Here is a 21,390-nt window from a genome sequence, read left to right as displayed (position 1 = left end):
TGAAAGAGCAATGGGGTTAAATGAGCTTCTTCTTGTCAATGTAAGTTCAAAGAGGCATATATGAAATCTTGTGCCACCAAGTTTACAATGCTTTTGAACAGGGATGGCCACATTTCTGTCAATAGAAAGGTCCGCCATGTTTCTTGCAATTTGTCAGCATGATACGCTCCTATTTTTGGGTCAGGCACTCATTTACTACTGTCACATAATTAACTCTTCTGATAAATGCTTCTTGGATCTCTTACAGACAAGATGTATACTAGAAATAAAACATCAACGCAATTGAATCAGATGTTAATTCTGATTTTAACTATAACTAGAATAAAAATGCTCAAATTAATTTTTCATATCCAAATCTTCTTTACACCCTAACCCCAAACTAATTAAAAAAAACACACCTTTCAATTGGGAAAATCAAAACCATGACAAAAATAGAATCCCAGAGCACAGAAAAAAACGCATATCATTTATCACTTGCTTGGAAATATAGAAATTTGTTAACAATGGAAATGGCAGACCAATATAGTCTGGATCATATTCAACTAAAATTCAATAGTTCTATGAGCATCTGTTGACTACTTTGAACGTTATAAATTAGCAAGCTTTGTTACAAAATAATCCTTGGATAAGTACATGTAAATGTAGAGCAGTGATTATTTGCTTAGTTTTACTACACAAGGTTAAATCCATCAGGTGCATAGTTAAACCTAGGTTAAATCTACAGGAACCCATTGAAACCCTGATTTGACCATTAAGTCCTTTGCAGTATATACAATATTTGGAAATTAAATGGCTACTCTTAAAAATGATTTGATAAGAATTCATTTTTTCGAAATAATTCTGCATTTTGTTGTCACCACGTATAGAAAATAGCTGCATGTTACCCTCATACAGTGCCCTTCATGCAATGGATAATTCACTAACCATTGCCAACTGAAAAGTCTGGAATAGTAACTCTACAATAGTAGTACAATCTCCATAATGTTGCTGGATCCTGCAATGCTCTTGAGCTTAGTATCTGATAGTGATCTAGTCCCCAAAAAAAGTACGAATTTTAAAAATCTCTCCAGTGTTTCATGATTTTATACTAGAGCAGACAACAAACTAACTTTCCCTATAGATTGACTTTGACAAAATCCACCCATTCTCATAAAAGCAAACTAAACTTCCAAAGGTTTTCTGTTACAGTTGATTGCACCAGTGTTGCAACTTCTATTCTTTTATAAATGTTTATATTCAGATCTTAGTGACGAGTACATACCGCCTTGTCCAAATCTACATGGATTTCCTCAGCTGAAATATCCAACGAAGTCTCCGCCTGTTCAATAATCTCGACCACACGATTAAGGCCATTGGGAGGAAGGTCACGAATTCTGCGAACTAGTTCTTCCTTTTCCATCATTGACATTGCCCTGAAAACAAATAGCTAATAAACTAGCACAAGAGAAAAGAGAGCAATTTATTAACATGAATGAAAACTATGCTTAAAAATTGCAAGCATGGGAGTCTGCTGAAGCTTTACACAAAAGCATTACAAAGACATTTGTTTACAGTTGTAAAATCAAAGTTTTCGTGTTCTCAGTATTCTCAGGCAAAAATAGGGATGAAATTTTGAGGAACAGACTGTAAATAGAAACCATGTTTTTGGAAAAAAAAAAAAACTTCAGGCCATGGCAAACCAAGCCTCACAGGAACTTCAATATTAGTTGATTCACAGTGAATATGAGCCAACAAAATATGCACCACAAATTGTACTGACACTTATTTAATCAGGAAACTTCTCATCATACTTAAGAATTTGCAAAATTACAGATATTCCTTCGTGAAGCTCTCAATTAAGTTCTTGATTCAGATGATTGAAGAGCTGACATATGAAATGGCATTTCAACAAAATGCTCCATTGAGGAAGTGGGATTAGCAGCATAGAATGTGTGCTCATGGAGAAAAGACTATGTTTGCCATTACTTTCCAATATAGTATATATGGAAGCTTTTCTTCACTTTAGATCTCAGCCTATCCTCACTGAATGACAACAAACTAAGCTGCAAACTAAGCAAAATCAAATTGAGTTCTGCATTTATCAACCGAAAATACCATCCAGGAAAGACCAATCAGATAATCACTACTAGAATCTGAAATATCAGGATTTTGGAGGATCTTTATTTCATCATGACATTAAAAAATGTGTATATGAAATATACTTCTTTTGTGAGTTTCATTTGTACTCTCCACCCACTCAAGACAACCAAGACTAGGTCTACAAGCTTCTGAAACATGGAAGGAGAAGGAAAATAATTATATTAGTGCCCACATATAATCCAAGTGGAGCATTGGTACTGGAAATACAACCAAAAATACCAGCAACAGAAGGCAGAACCTAAAGAAAATCCTGTTGTATGAAGCAATGAAATAAATTAAATGGGCAGGAAGTTTACCATGAAAATATGTTAACACCAAAACCTTTTAATAGTACAACACTTGGAAAAAGAGAAATACAAATTTAATGATTGTGATAGAGAACCACATCTTGGACAAGATATCCTGAAAATGATGTGGTAACATTGTTACTCAAGCAACTGAACCATACTTTTCATGGACAAGATTGCAATTCAGATTCGAGAGACAGAGACTAAAGGAATGCATATTAAAGTTTAAACTAAACAAAAACAAAAAATATGCCATAAACAGAAAATGATGCATTCAATGCCATCACCATTATAAGAACTTCAGTCAGACATGCTGCACAGCAGATCAAGTAAAACATGGCAAGCGTACACTGAAACCTGCACATTTTAGAGAAAAAAATTTACCCCAAAACCATGGAAGTTTACCATGAAAATATTTTTACCCCAAAACCTTTTAATAGTACAACACTTGGAAAAAGAGAAATACAAATTTAATGATTGTGATAGAGAACCACATCTTGGACAAGATATCCTGAAAATGATGTGGTAACATTGTTACTCAAGCAACTGAACCATACTTTTCATGGATGAGATTGCAATTCAGATTTGAGAGACAGAGACTAAAGGAATGCATATTAAAGTTTAAACTAGACAACAAAAGCAAAAAATATGCCATAAACAGAAAATGATGCATTCAATGCCATCACCATTATAAGAACTTCAGTCAGACATACTGCACAGCAGACCAAGTAAAACATGGCAAACGCACACTGAAACCTGCACATTTTAGTGAAAAATTTTTGTAAACGAGTGCAAACGAAAATAATAGGGAAAACAAATGGAATAGGTGAAAACAGAATCCATTTTTTTGCTAATTTATTAAATGGTATCTTTTTATCAATTGCCATTTTCTTTTCCATTTTAAACCCCACTAATAGAAAAATCCTGCCATGTAAGCACCAATCTGCCATGATCTACACTCCCTTTTAGTACATGGAATTTCTCTGAATAGAAACCAATTATTGCAGTACCCCCTTATAGGGTTGTTAAAAACCAGGGTTTTCTTTTTTAATATTTTACTCTATGCTTATGGCTGTCTGAGAAAACAGGATAGGGAATCTATTCTTGGCAGCATTATTGTACACGAAAATAAGACTAGTTAATTATGTGTAATTGTTTTGGTTAGTTGGCAACCAAGGGGTGGTCGTTGAGGTGCGACGGTTGGCGCTCGCACCCCCTCGGTATCTTTATATACTTCGGAATGTAACTTGTAAAAAAACAACTATGAATGGAATAACATCTCTTATACTTGTCTGATATCTATGGCGTTATTATTCTGCATTACGTGCTTTATGTTTTAAGTTATTCACCCGAGAGGACAAACATTTGGCGATGTTGCAGGGGACGTACTCGAGAACGGAAGACGCGGATGGCGCACGGACACGATGGGTCTACCCATTGGTGAGGTAAACCCAGAGGCCGACGACGCGCGAACAAAACTTTACACAGGAGAAGACACCGCAACGAGAGAATTTTCAATTCTGCTCCAGGTAGCCATCCAGACCTACGTCCGACGAGAGGCGGAGGCGGAAATCCCACCAAGTGTCATGTGGACAGCATTGGAGGTGAGCCCGACAGTAAATCGGTTGACGAACCATCTTCCCTGGTTACTTGCACAAGCATCGCTGGCACAACAAGCTCGCTTGGAGGAGATTGCCCAGGAAGAGCGACGCCAACAAATCCTTCAACAGTACGAAGACAACAGCCGACGGGAAACGGAATGGGATGGCGCCAGGCCACGAGGGAATTGAAACTTGAACTTTCTATATTCAAATAAAAGTGTCATTGACACGAGTTGTATCTAACGAAATGAATTAATAAAGACGTGTTCTGATTTATGTATTGTGAGTTATAGAAATGTGCGGCAATTAATGCCCAACCTATTGAATAAAGATAGAAATAAAAAAGCAGAAACAGACGAGTGGGAAGCCGCGTAGAGGGCCTTGATTTTGGAGCAGCAAGTAGAACGTAGACGGAGGCTGAGGCAACTTGCCAAAGGACAACCTGCCGAAGGGTGGCCCAAAGGGAACCAAGGAGGTGTCGCGGAGGGTGCAGAAGCCGAGGGAAATTTCTACGCGTCGCCAGAACACCGTAGGGTGCGAAGCCACGAAGAGTTTCTGGAGGAAACAAGGTTACGGCGGAATCTAGTCGAGGAGACTCGGGATCAGTTTAGGAACTTATCCCTTACACCACGAAGTGAGGACCACCAAAGGGAGCCAGGAGTGGGCGCGGGTGAGAACAAAGGGGAGGACAACCGTACGGCTATAGGTGCGACGCACGGCAGGCAGAACATCGTACCCCCAGTCACCCACACGGGACACACCACGGGCGTCGGAGGGAGCGGTGCAGGGGCTCAGACACAGCTACAGCCACCTCAGGGGAGACGACCCCCATCAATGGCGAGCAAACAAAAACTACCGAAGTTCAACGGCGACGGGAAGGAAGATCCTGTCCGCCATTGTCGAACGTGCGAAACCATATGGTCAGCAAACGGTGTTACCGATCAAGATGAATGGGTAACACAATTCCCAGCAACCTTGAGGGGAGTAGCCATAGACTGGTACTCAGATATGGATAAGGCCAAAGTCGGCACATGGCCCGACCTGAAGGAGTTTGGGATAGAGTTCCGCCTCCTGAGAGATGACAACGAAATAGTCGCTGAGATCTATGGAACGAAGCAGAACAAGAACGAGACTGTCCGAGCCTATAGTCGGCGGCTGAAGGAACTATTGGGAAAAATGGAGGGTCAACCAGCAGATGGGTTGAAGAAGCGATGGTTCGTGGAGGGACTGAAACACTCCCTCCAAAAGAAGATGAAAATCGTTCCACCTACATCGTACGAAGACACATACAATAGAGCGATGGATCTCGAGAGCGAGACCAAGACATCGAAGAAAAAAAAGGAGGATAGCTCGTCCGAGGAGGATGACTCTTCACAGGAAAGCAGCAGCGACGGTGAGGCTGGCAAACGGGTGCAGGCGCTCTAGAAAGACATGGAGCAAATGAGAAAGGAATTCAAAATAATGAGAAGCACTGGTCGGAACGAAGGGGACATATGGTGCACTGAGTGCAAAGAGGAAGGGCACACAAAGGGTACTTGCCAGAAGAAGGCATTCTGCGAGATTTGCCAAGTGATGGGACACTCCACCAAGGAGTGCCCATACAACATGAAAACCTGAAGTACGCAAATGAATTAGGTGTTGTTCACGGAGCAGGCCACAACATCCGCACCAGCGGGTACGGGCCAGCAAAATAACACAATGGCGTCATCTGGAGGATACTGAGATAACAGACGCGGCGAAAGAAATAACAACAATAACAATAACAGAAACCGGATCTAGTATGACGCCAAGGGCCGGCCAATGATCCAGTGTAGGACCTGCAATCAGTGGGGACACTTCGCCCGCGATTGCACAAAGGAAGCCACTCCTCAGCACCTCTGCCAATGGTGCAGGCCAGGTGACCATGAGGACCCAAATTGCCCGAAGCCTAGTGTAAACCTTCTAAACATAGAACCCACGAAGGCAGAAGTATTGGCAATCACTAGGGTGCAGACCAAAAAGAGTGCATACCCAAATCCCCGCATGGAGACCGAGAGAGTGCGGGAAGCAAGAGACGAGATCACAAAGGAAATGGCCGCACAAAGGCAGAACAGCCACCAGACCACAAGTTCGATACGGACGAGGGGAGAAGAGGAAATCTTACGACAAATATTGCAGATGGAGGTACCCGTGAGAATTCAAGACCTCCTGGAGACCATGCCGCAGCTAAAAACGGCTATCTTAAACTCTGTACCTTCACAGGTGAAAATGAGGGAGGTCGTGAGCCCCACAGCTGACTGTGCGTTAAGGGAGGTCCTAAGCCCCACGGTCGACCCCATGTTGTTGGTAGTCAACAGCGGATGCCAACCGACGGTGGTAGAAATGGGCATATTGGGGACTACCTTGACGGACACTATTGTGGATGGAGGGTTGGGAGTAAACGTGCTCCCAGAAGCGACATGGAAAAAACTGGGAAAGCCTACATTGTGGCCCCCCACGTTCAACCTACTAGGGGCAGATCAGCATGGGATTAAACCCCTTGGTACCCTCATGGGCCAGCAAGTGATGATTGGCACGCAGCCATTCGTGCTGGATTTTGTAGTAATTCCCCTGAAGTAGAAAGGGTATGACACCATCCTCGGGCGTGGTGGCTCATTGCAGCAAAAGCGAACCATAGCTGGAAGCGTAATACTCTGTCCTTGGAAAACATGGGGAGGAAGTACGTGATCGATCTCCGTACGCAGATGGTGAGTGAGGAGTTAGCATCCTCCTCCGACTCGGAATCGGAGGGAGACCAGTTGGGGGAGGGCGGAGATGGACACCGCATGGAGCCTAGTGACGAAGGGGTGTTAGAACTGGAGGCATGCTCAGGGGATGATGGGGACTCCTTGAATGGCCTCTTCCATTGGCAAATGGGAGATTATGAATTATTTACACCTTTGTGCAATGTATTGAGCATTGAGGAAGAACCAGATATATTTCCCCTGGAATATGGCGAGTACAAGGAAGGGGAGGCCTCGGTGAACGAGACACCGACACACCAATTCCCGAAGGGGGAGCCCATTAAATACCAGGAAGCCAATTTAAAGGAGACAAACCTCGGGGGGATGAGTGACCCCAAAATCATCCTTGTCGGAGATGACTGGAATCCAGTGCTAAAGGCTGCAGCCTTCAAAATCTTCCTTGAATACAAGGATGTCTTTGCATGGACGTACAAGGACCTGAAGGGTGTGCCCCCACATTTATGTGTACACCGAATAACATTGGTACCGGGAGCCCAACCGGTGAGGAAGCGGCCTTACCGAATGAACAAAAATTATGCTGCACGGGTGAACGACGAAATTGAGCGAATGTTGGAAGCGAGCATAATCTTCAAAGTGCAGACAAGCGAATGGGTGTCGCCCATTGTGACTTCCCTCAAGAAAGGGGCCAATCAGATCCGGATCTGTGTAGACTTCCGGTGTCTGAACGCTGTCACTATTAAAGACCCATTTCCCATACCATTCTCCGACAGCATCTTGGAGGAAGTAGCTGGACATGAAATCTATTCCTTCATGGATGGGTTCTCTGGGTACAACCAAATATCCATCGTGGAGGAAGATAAGTTGAAAACAACCTTCGTGGTGGAGGACGGTGTGTATGCATACAACCGAATGCCCTTCGGTCTATGCAATGCACCGGCCACCTTCCAGCACATTATCTTGCACATCTTCGACAAGATGTCGGTGGGGAACTTCAAAGCCTTCCTGGACGATTGGTCTATTTATAGCGGACATGACATCCACCTAAAAACCCTCGGGGAGTGCCTAGAGAGAAGTCGGAGGGCACGGTTGGCCCTCAATCCGAAGAAATGTAGATTCATGGTACCACAGGGAAGATTGCTGGGACACATTGTGTGTAAAGAAGGATTAAAAACGGACCCGGACAAGATTTGGGTAATAGTAGAAATGGAACCGTCTGCGGACGTCATGGAGATAAAATCCTTCCTTGGTCATGTGGGGTACTACAGGAGGTTCATCAAGAACTTCGCTCAGGTGTCCCACCCGTTGGATAGGTTGACACGGAAAGGGGAACCATACATCTGGACAGAGCCACAGAGCAAGGCCTTTGAAGAGCTAAAGACGAGGTTGATGGGAGCACCCATACTGGCATACCCGAATTGGGATAAGGAATTCCATGTTCATGTGGATGCCTCAAAGTATGCAATCGGGGCTACATTAGCCCAGGTAGGAGGACACGGGTTGGACCACCTCGTTTATTTTGCGAGCAGGTTGCTCTCGAAGGCTGAAAAGAACTACAGTACCACAGAACGCGAAGCCCCCAGCATGGTCTATGCCGTACAGAAATTTCGTCATTACCTACTGGCTACACCATTCACGTTTTACATAGACCACCAGGCACTCATGTACTTGGTAAACAAGCCTATTATCCAGGGAAGGATAAGCCGTTGGCTATTGCTACTACAGGAGTTCACATTTTCAATTGTGGTAAGACCGGGGCGAAGCCATGTCATAGCTGATCAACTGTCCCGGATTAAGTCGGGAGAACCGCCGGAGGGAGTAAATGATGATTTTCTGGATGCGCACTTGCTCCAAATAGCCGTACTCCCTTCGTGGTACAAGAAGATTGGAGAATACCTATTGACGTCCCGATTTCCGGAGGGTATGGCCCCAGGGGAACGGAGAAATCTCGTATTAAGGAGCAAGATTTTCTCGCTCATCAACGGTTTACTCTACAAAATGGGGTCAAACCAGGTATTAAGGCGTTGTGTCATGGAAGAAGAAGTCCCGAGTGTATTAAGGGAGGCACACGAAGGACCCGCAGGTGGACATATGGGCCCAAACACTACAGCCCGCAAGGTGCTTCTGGCAGGACTGTGGTGGCCAACCGTACATCACGACACCAGGGAGTGGGTCGTGGGGTGCGACACTTGCCAACGGGCGGGCAAACCTCTGAAGCGGGACTTCATGCCCCTCGACCCCTCGCACGCACAGGAACTCTTTGAACGATGGGGACTCGACTTTGTAGGTCCTCTTAAGGCCAGCCGCACACGACGGTGCCGGTACATTGTGGTTGCGACAGAATACTTGACCAAGTGGGTGGAGGCGAGGGCTCTCCCGGATAACTCGACAGTAAGCACGGCGAAATTTATTTATGAACAAATCATTACGCGATATGGTATACCTATTCAGTTGACCAGTGATCGGGGGGGCCACTTCGTGAACCATGTCATACGGCTGTTGACCTCAAAGTTTAAGATTTTTCACTCATTATCGAGCCCGTACTACCCATGTGCCAATGGCCAAGCGGAGGCCACAAACAAAATATTGGTATCGGTAATTTACAAGTCCTACGGGGTAGAAAAGGAAGATTGGGAGGAGAAGTTACCCTCTGTGCTGTGGGCCTACAGAACGACTTACAAGGTGACCACGGGTCAGACTCCGTTCCAGCTCATGTACGGGCAGGAAGTGGTGGTGCTAGTGGAATTCATGGTGCCAAGCCTTCGCATTGTAGTAGAGAACAGACTCAGGGATATGGAGAGCCTGAGGGAGAGACTGTATGCCCTAAGTAAGTTGGACGAAAAAAGAATGCTGGCACAATGGGCCACAGAGGCGGCCCAGCAAAGACGGAAGGTCTAGCACGACAAGCATCTTCGACGAATGAATTTCACTCCTGGGCAATTAGTGTTGAAATTCAATGGGAAGAACGAAATCAAACCGGGAAAATTTAAAGTGCAATGGCTAGGGCCCTTCAAGGTACGCGAGGTCAATACCAACGGGGTGATTAAGTTGTGGATGTTGGACGGGAAGGAGGTGCTAGACGTCGTCAATGGATCGAAATTAAAACAGTACCATGAACGGGCGACCAATCCCGGACCCTCTAGAAGAAATTTATAAAAAAAAAAAATTCGTACAGTTGTACGACAAGCGACCGTACTGTCAAAAAAAAAAGGGGCCACAGTGGAACCACCGTACGATGGGACCACCGGTGGTGGCGACACCGACGGTGACCATTGTGCGGTGGACCACTAGCGGTGGTGACACTGACAGTGGGACTACCATACGGTGGGACCACCATACGGTGGACACCACCGGCGGTGGTAACCACCGTCGTTTAGTGGTATAAAACCCGCACTTAAAACAAAGCCCCGCAAACACAAAAAGCACCACGCAGCCCATGCAAAGGGAGAAAAAGAAAAAGAAGGAGAAGGAACGCAAGGGAAAAAGAAGGCGAAGGAAACCCACAGTCGTCACACATGAAGAAAGACACGCAGCCCAGCCCGCACAGCAACAGCCATACACAACAGAAGAAGGTCGTTACGAAGGTGTCCAATGATCGTACGATTTTTAACCAGAAATCTGTTATACCAGAGATTAATGGATTCAGCGGGGAAACGAAGTTGGAAAAAACAGCTGCAGGCTTCCTCCAGTAGCAGCCAGATAGATAGCAATACCAAGGTTTTATCGTCAGGTGTACATGTTGTAGGCAGCATCATGGATGCCAGCGCCCGACAGAAGCAAAAACAAAAAGCACCACAAGCTGCCGTAAGTGGGAAAAATACATTAACACCCCAGAATATCACCTTTGAAGGCCTGAATGGGTCGGAATGCCGGAAATGGTGGCAGAACACTCCCGACAATGATCTGGTGAAGCAAAACCTCCGTAAGGCAGAAGTGGAGTGGGCTATTCGGATGCCCGTGTTTCCTATCTATGAGTATGAGGGTGCCCTACGGTTCATGGTAGACACCTTCGACAGACACACGCACCAGTACTTTTGAATACCTCGGGAGGGATGTTACCATATCCTTCAAAGCAGTGGACTTCACGAGAGTATTCGGCATTCCAGGCAGGTAGGGCAAGAAAATAGAGTTGAAGGCCAAAAAGATGAAGCGAGAAAAGGAGCGGTGGATTAAATTAATCTCCAAGAACTTGACGGTAACAGAGTTGGACAGCGTGGCTAACGCCACAAAGGGTCGAGGAATCCGTAAGACCTTTGTTGCAGAGGGCCACTGGCGGTGCATTATGGATGCCATCAAGAGCAGATTGACAGGATCGGGTAGGGCATCAGACATCGCCCTCCCTTAGATTATGCTCATGAACGGGTTGATGAATGGCATTGTGTATGATTGGGCCACATTACTAGCAGAGCGCATGTATGAGTTCTTGACGATGCAGCATCGCACATTCTATATGCCCCACTATGCTATAGGGTTGTTCCTGGAGGCCATGTGGGAAGCAGTGCCGGAGGTAGAATTGGAGGTAAGGCCGCAGGGACCGTTGGCAGCGGGTGAGCCTCCTATCATGTATTGAAGACACTTGGACATTGGGCACTCTTCCGCGAAGCAGAAATGGGCAGTAGATACGGCCTCAGGGGAACCTGACAGCGGGAGGGATTCCAGTAGTACAGAGGATTCAGAAGCGGAAGATGAGGAGGATGATAGCAGCAGGGCGACGGAGGAGCGGGTCCTTTTTGCCCCACCCCTGCTACCGATGGGCATGCCTATGATATCATCTGGAGTAGGCGGTACCTCTATTCCGGCCTTTGGGCAGAGCCACACACCAGTTACACTTGGCCCCATCCAGCAATAGGTAGCATCACCGAGACTGGGCCCAACCACGGCGGCACTTACCGAGGACATGGCAGAGTCAGGGACGGAGGAGTCACTGCATCGGGTAGTGGTCGTTGAGGAGCAGAGGCTGAGGGAGGTGGTGGATACGGAGCCTCAGGTGCGGTTGGACATTATGGGGACTGAGGCAATGGTGACTGTTTCTGCGTCTTTGTTGGAGGAGCCGATGACAGCGACCCATCTCTCGGTCGTAGAGATGCGTGCCGACCCGTTGGTCGTGGCTATGGAGAGATGGCTCACACAACGATTTCAGATGACATTGGCACAACCAGAGGGAGTAGTTGTATTCTCACCGTGTCCGGAGACTAGAGCAGAGGTAGTCGACTTGGACGATTCCTCTGGCGAGACACGTGCTAGCAGTTGGGCACGCGGCAGGAGAGGTCGTCTCTGCCATCCAGGTGCCAGGGGATGGTACACCTCTGGTGACGGAGGAGGTGCCTTCACATCAGGATGTGGTTGTGTCAGTTCCGCCAGAGACTTCACAGCCTTCGGAGTCGGAGGGGGAGGATATTGAGGCCTATCTAGTTGACATGGTGACGAGGGGAAGGCAGGTGGTGGTCACTGCCCAGACGTGAGCATTGTAGCAGGTTGTGGTGGAGTTGGAGAGGGCCCTACGGTTTATGCAGGTGGGCTGCCCCGCAGCCTTTACTACATGCTTTGAGTCTCGGGGATGGCTGACTATTGAGACGAAGGGGATGCTCCAGGCTTGGATGGTGCGTCAGCCCGTTGTGGAGAGTCGGGTGACAGCAGTTGTTTGAGAGATTGAGCAGGTCTACCGAGACGCCTACTATGCACTACGGCGTACCCAACATGAGTCTACGGTCCGCAAAGATGCTAGAGTCGTGTTGGAGAGGGATATGGCCACTCAGCAGGCCTCCTGGGCAGTGGAGAGGGCCCAATTGTTGGCTCAGCTAGAGATGACCCGCGCAGAGAAGGCGGAGGTAGAGACTCGCTTGTCAGCAGAGCAGAGTGCGAGGAGCCTCGTGCAACAGGAGTTAGAGGCAGTCACTATCGAGAGGAGCCTGTTGCAGACTCGGTTGGTCGGTATGACAGTGGCAGTGGATACCAAAGAGAAGGAGCTGCTAGAAGCCGCGCATATGGTGAAAATGGCTTTGGAGAAAGTCTTGGTGGCAGAGCAGGATGTGACTGTACGTACTCAGCAGGGTTTATGAGCTCCGCACCCGCTTGGCGGCCCAAACACCAGCATCTCAGCCTTCTACTTCAGGGACGCTTCCCAACCCCCTCCTTAGTTTTTTTTGATGTATATTTTGTATAGGTTGCATTGTCTCCGTTTTTGTTGTTAGTCGCCTGGAGACGACTTTTCTTTTTGGGGGGGATGATGTTGGCTGCATTATTGTACACGAAAATAAGACTAGTTAATTATGTGTAATTGTTTTGGTTAGTTGGCAACCGAGGGGTGGTCGTTGTGGTGCAACGGTTGGCGCTCGCACCCCCTCGGTATCTTTATATACTTCGGAATGTAACTTGTAAAAAAACAATTATGAATGGAATAACATCTCTTATACTTGTCTGATATCTATGGCGTTATTATTCTGCATTACGTGCTTTATGTTTTAAGTTATTCACCCGAGAGGGCAAACATCTATCACTGAAGCAGCCCCTCTAGGGGAGAAGTAAAAAGGTGATTTTAAACAACTTTGTCTTTCATGGGGAGATATGATATAAAAGTGGCATTGTTGATACTCACACTTCTCACCTCTTTTGTGACCATCCCATAGGATATTGCTTGGGATTGTGGTAGGTAAACATATGGATTTTTTTTCCATGTTTGATTCAAATCAGTTCTTATAGTTTCCACAGTTGAGGATGGCATGCAAAGGATTTTCATTCCCCAAGATCCCTGAGTTGAATTATTTTTGTTTCATTATGGAGGTTACTACTTCATCTTGAGATAAGAAATTTGAGTCCTTCGGTTTTTCCTCATATGCAAGACTATCATTATTGAAGCAAATGGAGACCTAGTAGTACTCCAGTTGTATTGTTGTGTTTTAACTTCTAGATACCTGTTGACATCAATATTGATGTCTGCTATTTAGGGATCCACACTGAGTGAATATTTAAACTTCTTTCCGTGTTGGGGAGATTGTTGTTCACTCTGGTTCCCTCCTATATCAAGGGGTGACACTTCATTTTTTCTGCTCCAAGCCACTAGATTTTGACAAAATACTGTCGAAATCCCTTTTGTCCATGCTTTTCAATATAATCTCTCTCATATGTTTGCCAAGAACCACTAAGGGAATGATAGTTTGTATAAGGAATACCATCCACATCAATTTATAATCTTTCCTTGTTTTCTATTCAACCAATCATGTGCAATTTCAATCATAGCAATACAATTACGTAATTAGTTGTCATCTTCAATTTGATTGGTCTCAATTCATCTCTATGTTGGTTTTGTGATAATTTATTACACTAATTGGTGAATTTCCTAGGCAATATTCATGATTACTATGTACTTGACGCAAATTAAGGTTGTAACATTGAGGAGCCATATTATACAACTTATAGAATGCTGAAAACATTAATAAATCAATTAGGGAAAGCATGCCTCAAAGTGATAGATATTGTAGAAGACTATATGGATGAAATAGACCTGACCATTAGGGTTGCAAGAATAGGGTGAATTGAGATAAACTATTTCTTTGCAAGGATATTGAAGAAACTAAAGATGCATGTTGGCCACAGAGTTTTGCAATTTTAAGTAAGGCATGAGCATAAAGGTCCCAACCACATATGAATCACAAAGTGCAGCCAACATGGATTACAATTTCCTAGTGGGATGGAGACATCAAGGACCCTTGCATATTGAATGATGACTACAGTACAAATAATAACTGGCAATGTTGCATGCTAAATTTGTAGGCAGTTTCCATGATTATGAGCATGTAACTCCCATATATAACAATGTACTTGTGTCATAAGGAGGTTGTTGATGTTTGTTATTATTTTAGCTATCAATATGACTATTCTAAACCTTCAAAATATTCTCTACTCAGATTCATAGACCACTAATGCAAGATCAACTTCAATCCATCAATCTAGATTCTAGAGTGATGTGCTATACTGTGTACTTGTATATCTGTTATTTCCATAATGAATGCATAGGTTGCATCAATTGCTTTACATGTTCAATAGTGTGGAATGAAGCTCATTTTGAATGATATGCTCATTTTGTTTAATGCTTTTTGGGTAAGTTTTCTCTTTTGAGAATGATATGCTAGTGGTAAGGGATAACAACCTTGTGTTGAGAATTTTACTAGAGTAGAAGAATACATTAAACAATGCACTCAAAGTGTTGTTATGAATAGGGTATATTATCTAACTAGTTTCACTTTAAGAGTTACTCACACCTAGTTACTTAAGCTTATTTAGGTCATTTACTTTTTTGTGTTTCGTGGCATAGGATTAAGACACTTGTCATGATCTTAATTTGTCTTAGGGTTTCATCGAGGGTTTTATCTTTGGCTATGTAGCAAGGTCATCTTATTGCTTTGTAATCATTCTATATGTTGTATTCATTTGTTTTATAGCAACATAGCAATTCTTTCTATTGCATCTCTCATGGAGTAGGTATTTTGTCTTATTGGTTAAATTCTTGATCTTGTGAGTTCTTTCAATTAGAGCACTATATTAGCAAACCCTTTATTGTTTTTCAAGGATTTTTTGCCAAGCTATTACAGGGCACCCCCTAGAGTGAAATGAACCTCATGGTTGTATTGAGGACCAAAAACCTATAAATCCATATAAGGCACGATAGGGTTTGGTCATGATAATTTCACAAAAAAAAAAAATTGGAGGTTGACTAGGCTGCCATTTTTTTCCATTTCTTCATTTGATCTTCCACTATTAGCCTTGCCTTTCCAATTGCATCCACAAGCAACTTACATGTACAAAGTGAAAGTACAAAATTTTAATATTTAAACACAAAAAAATAAACCTAAATTTGACATAAATTACTATAAAATAATGAGCATAAATTTAGGCTAAAGTTTAGCATATAGTATAAATTAGCACAAAATTTAAATTAACTAACTCCCTCTCCAATCTTTGTGAGAAGGCACCTTGTAGCCTTTTCCTGAAACTGTCAATGCAATTACCAAATTTGCCCAATAAGGACTACTCGCCACATTAAAAGGATTGTTGTTGAAGTACCAAAAATCAGCACAATTCCATATTTGCATGTACATGCACCTCCCTGTTCCACCCTGTAGCTTCCAATGACGTTTCTAGGCACAAAAAAATAGTGGCATGCATGTAGGTGTAGGAGTTGTTGTTGGCACTGTACTTGAAGTGGATGAAGTGGTGGTGGATTCGCTTTGAAGCATGAACCATGCGGAGAGATCACTATGCCTTGGCATGTCGTATCTTGATTTTGGTTGGACTTGAGCACCATGACCACCAACCATGGATGCTGCTATGGCTGCCCTCGTCCTCTTCTTTTCCAATCTTTCCTCTTCTACGAATGAAAGTAGGGCATTCATCTCTCTTTTAATCTCTTTGGTGGTGTTGGTATAAGGCTTGGCATCACAATGTGTAATGCTTGCAAGATGGTATTTGAGGCGATCTATGCCTACATGATATAAGGTTGTTCATCTAAGGCAAATAACTAACCCAAGTATTGATCCTTGATAGGCATATTTCTACACAAGGTCTCTAGCTCCAACAAGAAGAGTGCTTGTAATTGGCATTTGCATTGGTGCAGCATAGCTTGAAGCTGAGTTTGATCCAAAAGCTTCTCTATTATCCATTATATGATGTATTTAACCTACAAATAAAAAGTGAAAGCACAACATTTTAATTTTTTAATACAAAAAAAACTGTGAATTATACAAAAATCACTAAAAATTAGCCTAAAATTAGTTTAGATCAATAAATATTGGTTAAGATCAGTAAAAAATTAATATAATATAAATATTCTAAACATTTTTTCCAAAATAAAATATATTAAAATAAAAAATAAGTTGGGTATGCAAAAAACAATAAAAAGCAAAAAATTAAAAAAAATAATCAAAAAATGGTAATGAATCTTATTATTGGGAATTTAAATGCAAAAATACTACTTAGTTTTAGCATACAATGAATTTTTTTAACCTAGATGCTAAATTTTGCAGCCAAAAGGAAGTAAAATGTTTTAAAAAACAAAAAATCTTGTGTTTCAAATCTTCCTTCCAAATTCAGCAATAAATTCTTTTCAATCTTCTCTCCTTGGTGGTGGAAAAATGTTGTAAACAGTGTGTTTGATGGTGGGGAGGGTTTTCTTGAGTTGCAGAGTGAAAATGGGAGGCATTTTGATGTTTTGGAGCTCTCTTTATACGTATCAGGCCTTTTTTGCAGTTGTGGCTGAGTTTTTGAGTGGGACTCACCGGCTTTTTGGCAAGCACTCACCATAAAGTAAGCAAGTTAATGGCAGAAAAACTCGTAGTTTGTTGGGCTTGGTGAGTACTCATCAGCTAGGTCATTATGCCATCTATGGTTTTGGACAAGAAAATCCCCTTTTGTAGTGGTTGCATTGTCAAATTGGCCATTAATGGAAGTCCTGATTGTGCAAAGGTAGGTAGGAATGAATAGTACAAAAAGGGAGGAGTGGCAAAGTTTGGAGGTCAAGGATTAGAGTTTGAAAGTGATGTGTATCAATAAGGAGAAGTACTACTCTCAAACAAGGAAGGTAAAGGAAAAGTAAGGTTGGGTGGAGTAGACTAGGAAGAGAAATCCCACAACATAACAACCTGCAATAACTTAACAATTCAAACATATCTTCCCTCTTAGAAATCTTTGAACTCGATAGGTACATAGGGATTGAAATGGGATGACATATATGCAAATTTGGATGAAAAGAAATACCAAGAATAGGAAATAGGCCTTTAGTCCCCAAATTCCAATTAATTGAAAAGGAAACATTACAAGTCCACCCTTTCCCAAAATTGCTTGTCCTCAAGCAATGCAAATTCAAGTCTCCTTCTCCTCTTGACAGAATATCTCTACGATCACCAATATTTTCTGATTTTTTTCCAACGGCATCCCTTGTAAGTAGGCTACTCCAATGAACCAGATATTTTGTGATGTCTCCTCTTCTTTACCTTTTCATCCTAAGGGGTAGATGTCAAACGGTGTGGCAACATTCTCTTAAGTGGAGCCACTTGATCGATATAGGTTTTTGCAACGACCTAATCTCTTTGTCAAGCTTGATTTTTTCCTGATTTTTCCAATCTAGAGTGATTTATGATTTTATCTTTGTTGCTTTACAGCTATATGAATATATTTTAGCACATTCAAGGTCATCTCCTAGGCACTCACACCCCTTATCCCTTTGAGATAGCTCACCTTTGCACTCACACCCCTGATCCCTTTGAGATAGCTCACCTTTGCACTCACACCCCTGATCCCTTTGAGATATCTCAACTTTGCCATCCTTTGAGAACTGATCCATTTGACATAAGTAATTTACTTTAATTTTCTTATATTTAAATTCTTGTAGGTTGTGTTGATGTGTTTTTTGTGACACCTCAAACACAAAATAAAATACCAAGTATTCTATCCTCTCTTGAACAAGGAAACCTCGAATGCTAAGCTTAGTGAGCAAACAAGGCAACCCCAACGTTTATAATGCAAATAATCGACTTTAATTGTGGATAGACTTGGTGAATATGATGTGATAATGCTAGTTAACACAAAGGGACTTATGTTTTGCTGGAACATGGAAACTAAACTGACTTAGAAAATAAAAGACAAAAAGGAGATCAGGTTAGAGAAATCTAAGATAAGACCTGTAATACCCTAAAAATGGTCATCTAAACCATGGGCCCCTAATCTCGATTACATCGCCAAGGTCCTAACCAAAGGCAATTAAATCAATTTTGAGCACTTAATTAATTAATTCCTAAATCATCAATGCCACATGGCAAATTAATCTTTTCAATTAAATAAATCATCAAAATCTCTTTAATCAATTATCCTATTTATTTAATTAAATATCCTAGCATATTTAATTAATAAACCAATTTGCCATTAAATCATCAAAAATGAATTAATTTGAAAAAAAAAGAATTAATCATCAAAAAAGGAATTATTTTGAAAAATGAATTAATTTGAAAAAGAAATTTCAAAAAAGGAGCAAAATTGAATAAAAGGGAATAAATCAAAGAAAGCTTGCTTTAAGAAAGGAAAATGGAATAAATCAGTTTTTTTAATTTTAGCTCAATATTATCTCCTTCAAATCTGAAGAAAGCAGCCAATCACATCAAATCACTTGGATTGTGCTACTTCTGGGAGAATCTTGACCGCTCATCAACAATCTATCTTGACCGTCACTTTCTCTCTGGATTTTCTATAAATTTAGGCTCTCATCTCTCAATCAAAAAAAAAAAAGAGGCTAGAGATTTTATTGTTATCATGTTGGTTTTGCTCTAGAGTCATTGAGAATATTGCATCTTAGCTTATTGCATATTAGCTTAATCATGTTAGCTTGATAGAATCATATAACTTGATATTATAGTTTGCATCCATCTAGCTTAATTTGTTTAATCTTTCATTCATATAGATTAAATCCTATGTCTTGGTGTAGTCTAGTCACCAGTATTGCTTAGATAAATCCGAGAGCAAATCTATACTCGCATCTTTTAGGAGGCAATAGGTCGATTTGTTGTGGTTTTACATTCATTGATTTTGATCAACTAACCATGCATGCAATGACTTATTGAATATTTGTGTTTCAGATACAAATTCCAAATTTCACACACTCAAGACCTACAAACAATGATGATAATAAATGATGCTTTGATAGATGGATTCCAAAACATGAAGATGTGAAATTGAAATGTGATAAAGGAGGAAAAATAGCTTCCAAAGAGTTAATCAAAGTTAGAAACTTGATCAAGATGATGCAATTTGAGAATATGAACCATCACAATCAATCAAGCAAGGTGATGAGGTAGCACTCGATCATTATCAACCAATTAGGATATGCCAAGTCAGCATGTCTAAGTGCATTGAACCTAACTCATCCCAAGAAGGACAAGTGGACATCTAGAAGACAACTATACATGTTGAAGGCTCTAAATTCAATGCAACAACTCATATTTTCTCATTGGTCCACATTCAAAAGGGATATATATCCATAGCAAAGTAATTTTCTCATTGGAGGACATTCAATGAATGTAGGTAGTAGGTGAATGTAGGTAGTAGTTGTAACTACCCACATTAGGGTTTTTGTAATGTCCCCTAATTACTTATACTTTAAATTAACCTAAATTTCCCCAAATCTAAAATAGGTAATTAAGTTTATGGGAGTACCTTTGTATACTGTTTTCCATTAGTATTAGATTTGTTAGATAAAATCAGATTTGTAGGTTAGTTGCCATTCCTTATTATCCAATTCTTAGTGCACTAGGGTAGGCTATCTGGATAGGGTGTCCAAGAGACCCTCCACCCTAGGCCCAAGAGCAGATGCTACATCCCTCTTGGCTCCATGTGGCAGGTGTTAAGCATCCATCATGGAGTGGCGTACCCAGTGAGGTGTCCTAATGCCGTTCCCCCTCATCAGGAACACCTTTGCTCTTAAGCCCAAGAGCAAATGCTTCATCCCTCTTGGCTCCATGTGGCAGGGGTTAGGCATCCACTATGGAGTGGCGTACCTAAGAGAGGGTCCCACATACATTAAGCAATGAGTTTGCAATTGATATGATTTTATAAATGTCTTGCAAGGGTTACAAGTTCCCTTGGTTTAGCATTATTATACCATCATATTAATCAGTCCTTATATTGTCCATATTATTGTGTTATATCAGATTTTGTGACAGCATTAAATTACATTCATTATCAGCTTTATAAGTTAAATTCATCACATTATATTTCAAGTTATCATCATTATAGAATTAATTCCCATCACATTTATATTCTTATTATATCTGATTATGTTCATGTATCAGATTGTAGTATCCACTATATTTACTGTATAACTGTGATCATTTATCAGATGATCAGCTATGTTACTGCCTGCAACTTAATAACAGATCTGATCTAAACTGATCGATGGTAATGTTACTGGATGCTTTGATTCCTTTCCTTTATATCTCTCAATGTGAGGGAGAGGTCACACCTCTTCATCATGTATGCCCTTTGGCAAGAGACACACCCTTTCACCATTAGCACTCTTTGAGAGAGTGCAACTCTTCATTATTTCTGCCCTTTGAAAGGGACACAACCTTTCACAATCAGATCTGCACTTCTTATTTAAGTCAGTTCTGCACTTCTGATTACCCCCAAATTATCCCCTCTCAAATGAGGCTCTCTTCTCCCTTTTATACCTCATATTTGGGAGAGTCACAACTTATCATTTCATGCCTTTTGTCCATACATTAACTTAATTAAATTTTTAATTATATTCTTTTGTATTTTCAATTTAAATTTATTTTTATTCTTTTAAATTTTAATTTTATTATTAATATTTACCATAAAATTCTATTTCAAAGTGGGGACATTAGAGTTTCGTTGATGTGTTTTTATGCATTATGCAACACAGAATAAAATACTAAGTATTCTATCCTCTCTTGAACAAAATCTCCTCTTATGCTAAACTTTGTCATCATAGGAGGTGACTCCAAGGTTCTGAATATCAGGTCTTGACGTGTTCTTGGATAGACTCGATGTTATGATGTGATTTTGCTGGAATCACAAGGTGGACTTATGTTGATACATGAATGCTTGAAGGCTGCTGGAACGTGGAATTTTACTTTAAAA

At 41.8% G+C, this 21,390-nt stretch overlaps 1 protein-coding gene across 3 annotated transcripts in view; it reads right to left on the bottom strand.

Annotated features, from left to right (window-relative positions):
• Positions 1–463: 463 nt before the first annotated feature.
• The window catches only part of LOC131062495 (transcription factor GTE6), a 207,017-nt gene continuing 186,090 nt past the window's right edge, over positions 464–21,390 (bottom strand). For 2 of the 3 annotated variants that reach the window (XM_057996157.2, XM_057996158.2), the window contains 2 exons: positions 1,262–1,412; positions 464–994 (listed from right to left, as the gene is read on the bottom strand). In XM_057996157.2, coding sequence (XP_057852140.1) covers positions 920–994; positions 1,262–1,412 — 226 coding nt within the window. In that variant the 3' untranslated portion in view covers positions 464–919. Of the gene's footprint in view, positions 995–1,261; positions 1,435–21,390 lie in introns of all 3 variants that reach the window. The other variant, XR_009110896.2, reaches the window with a different exon arrangement.

This window comes from Cryptomeria japonica, chromosome 1 (assembly GCF_030272615.1).
Source record: "Cryptomeria japonica chromosome 1, Sugi_1.0, whole genome shotgun sequence".
In the NCBI taxonomy this organism is placed as follows: domain Eukaryota; kingdom Viridiplantae; phylum Streptophyta; class Pinopsida; order Cupressales; family Cupressaceae; genus Cryptomeria; species Cryptomeria japonica.
Note: the sequence above shows the minus strand (reverse complement) of the source record. Positions and strands in the feature narration are given on the sequence as shown.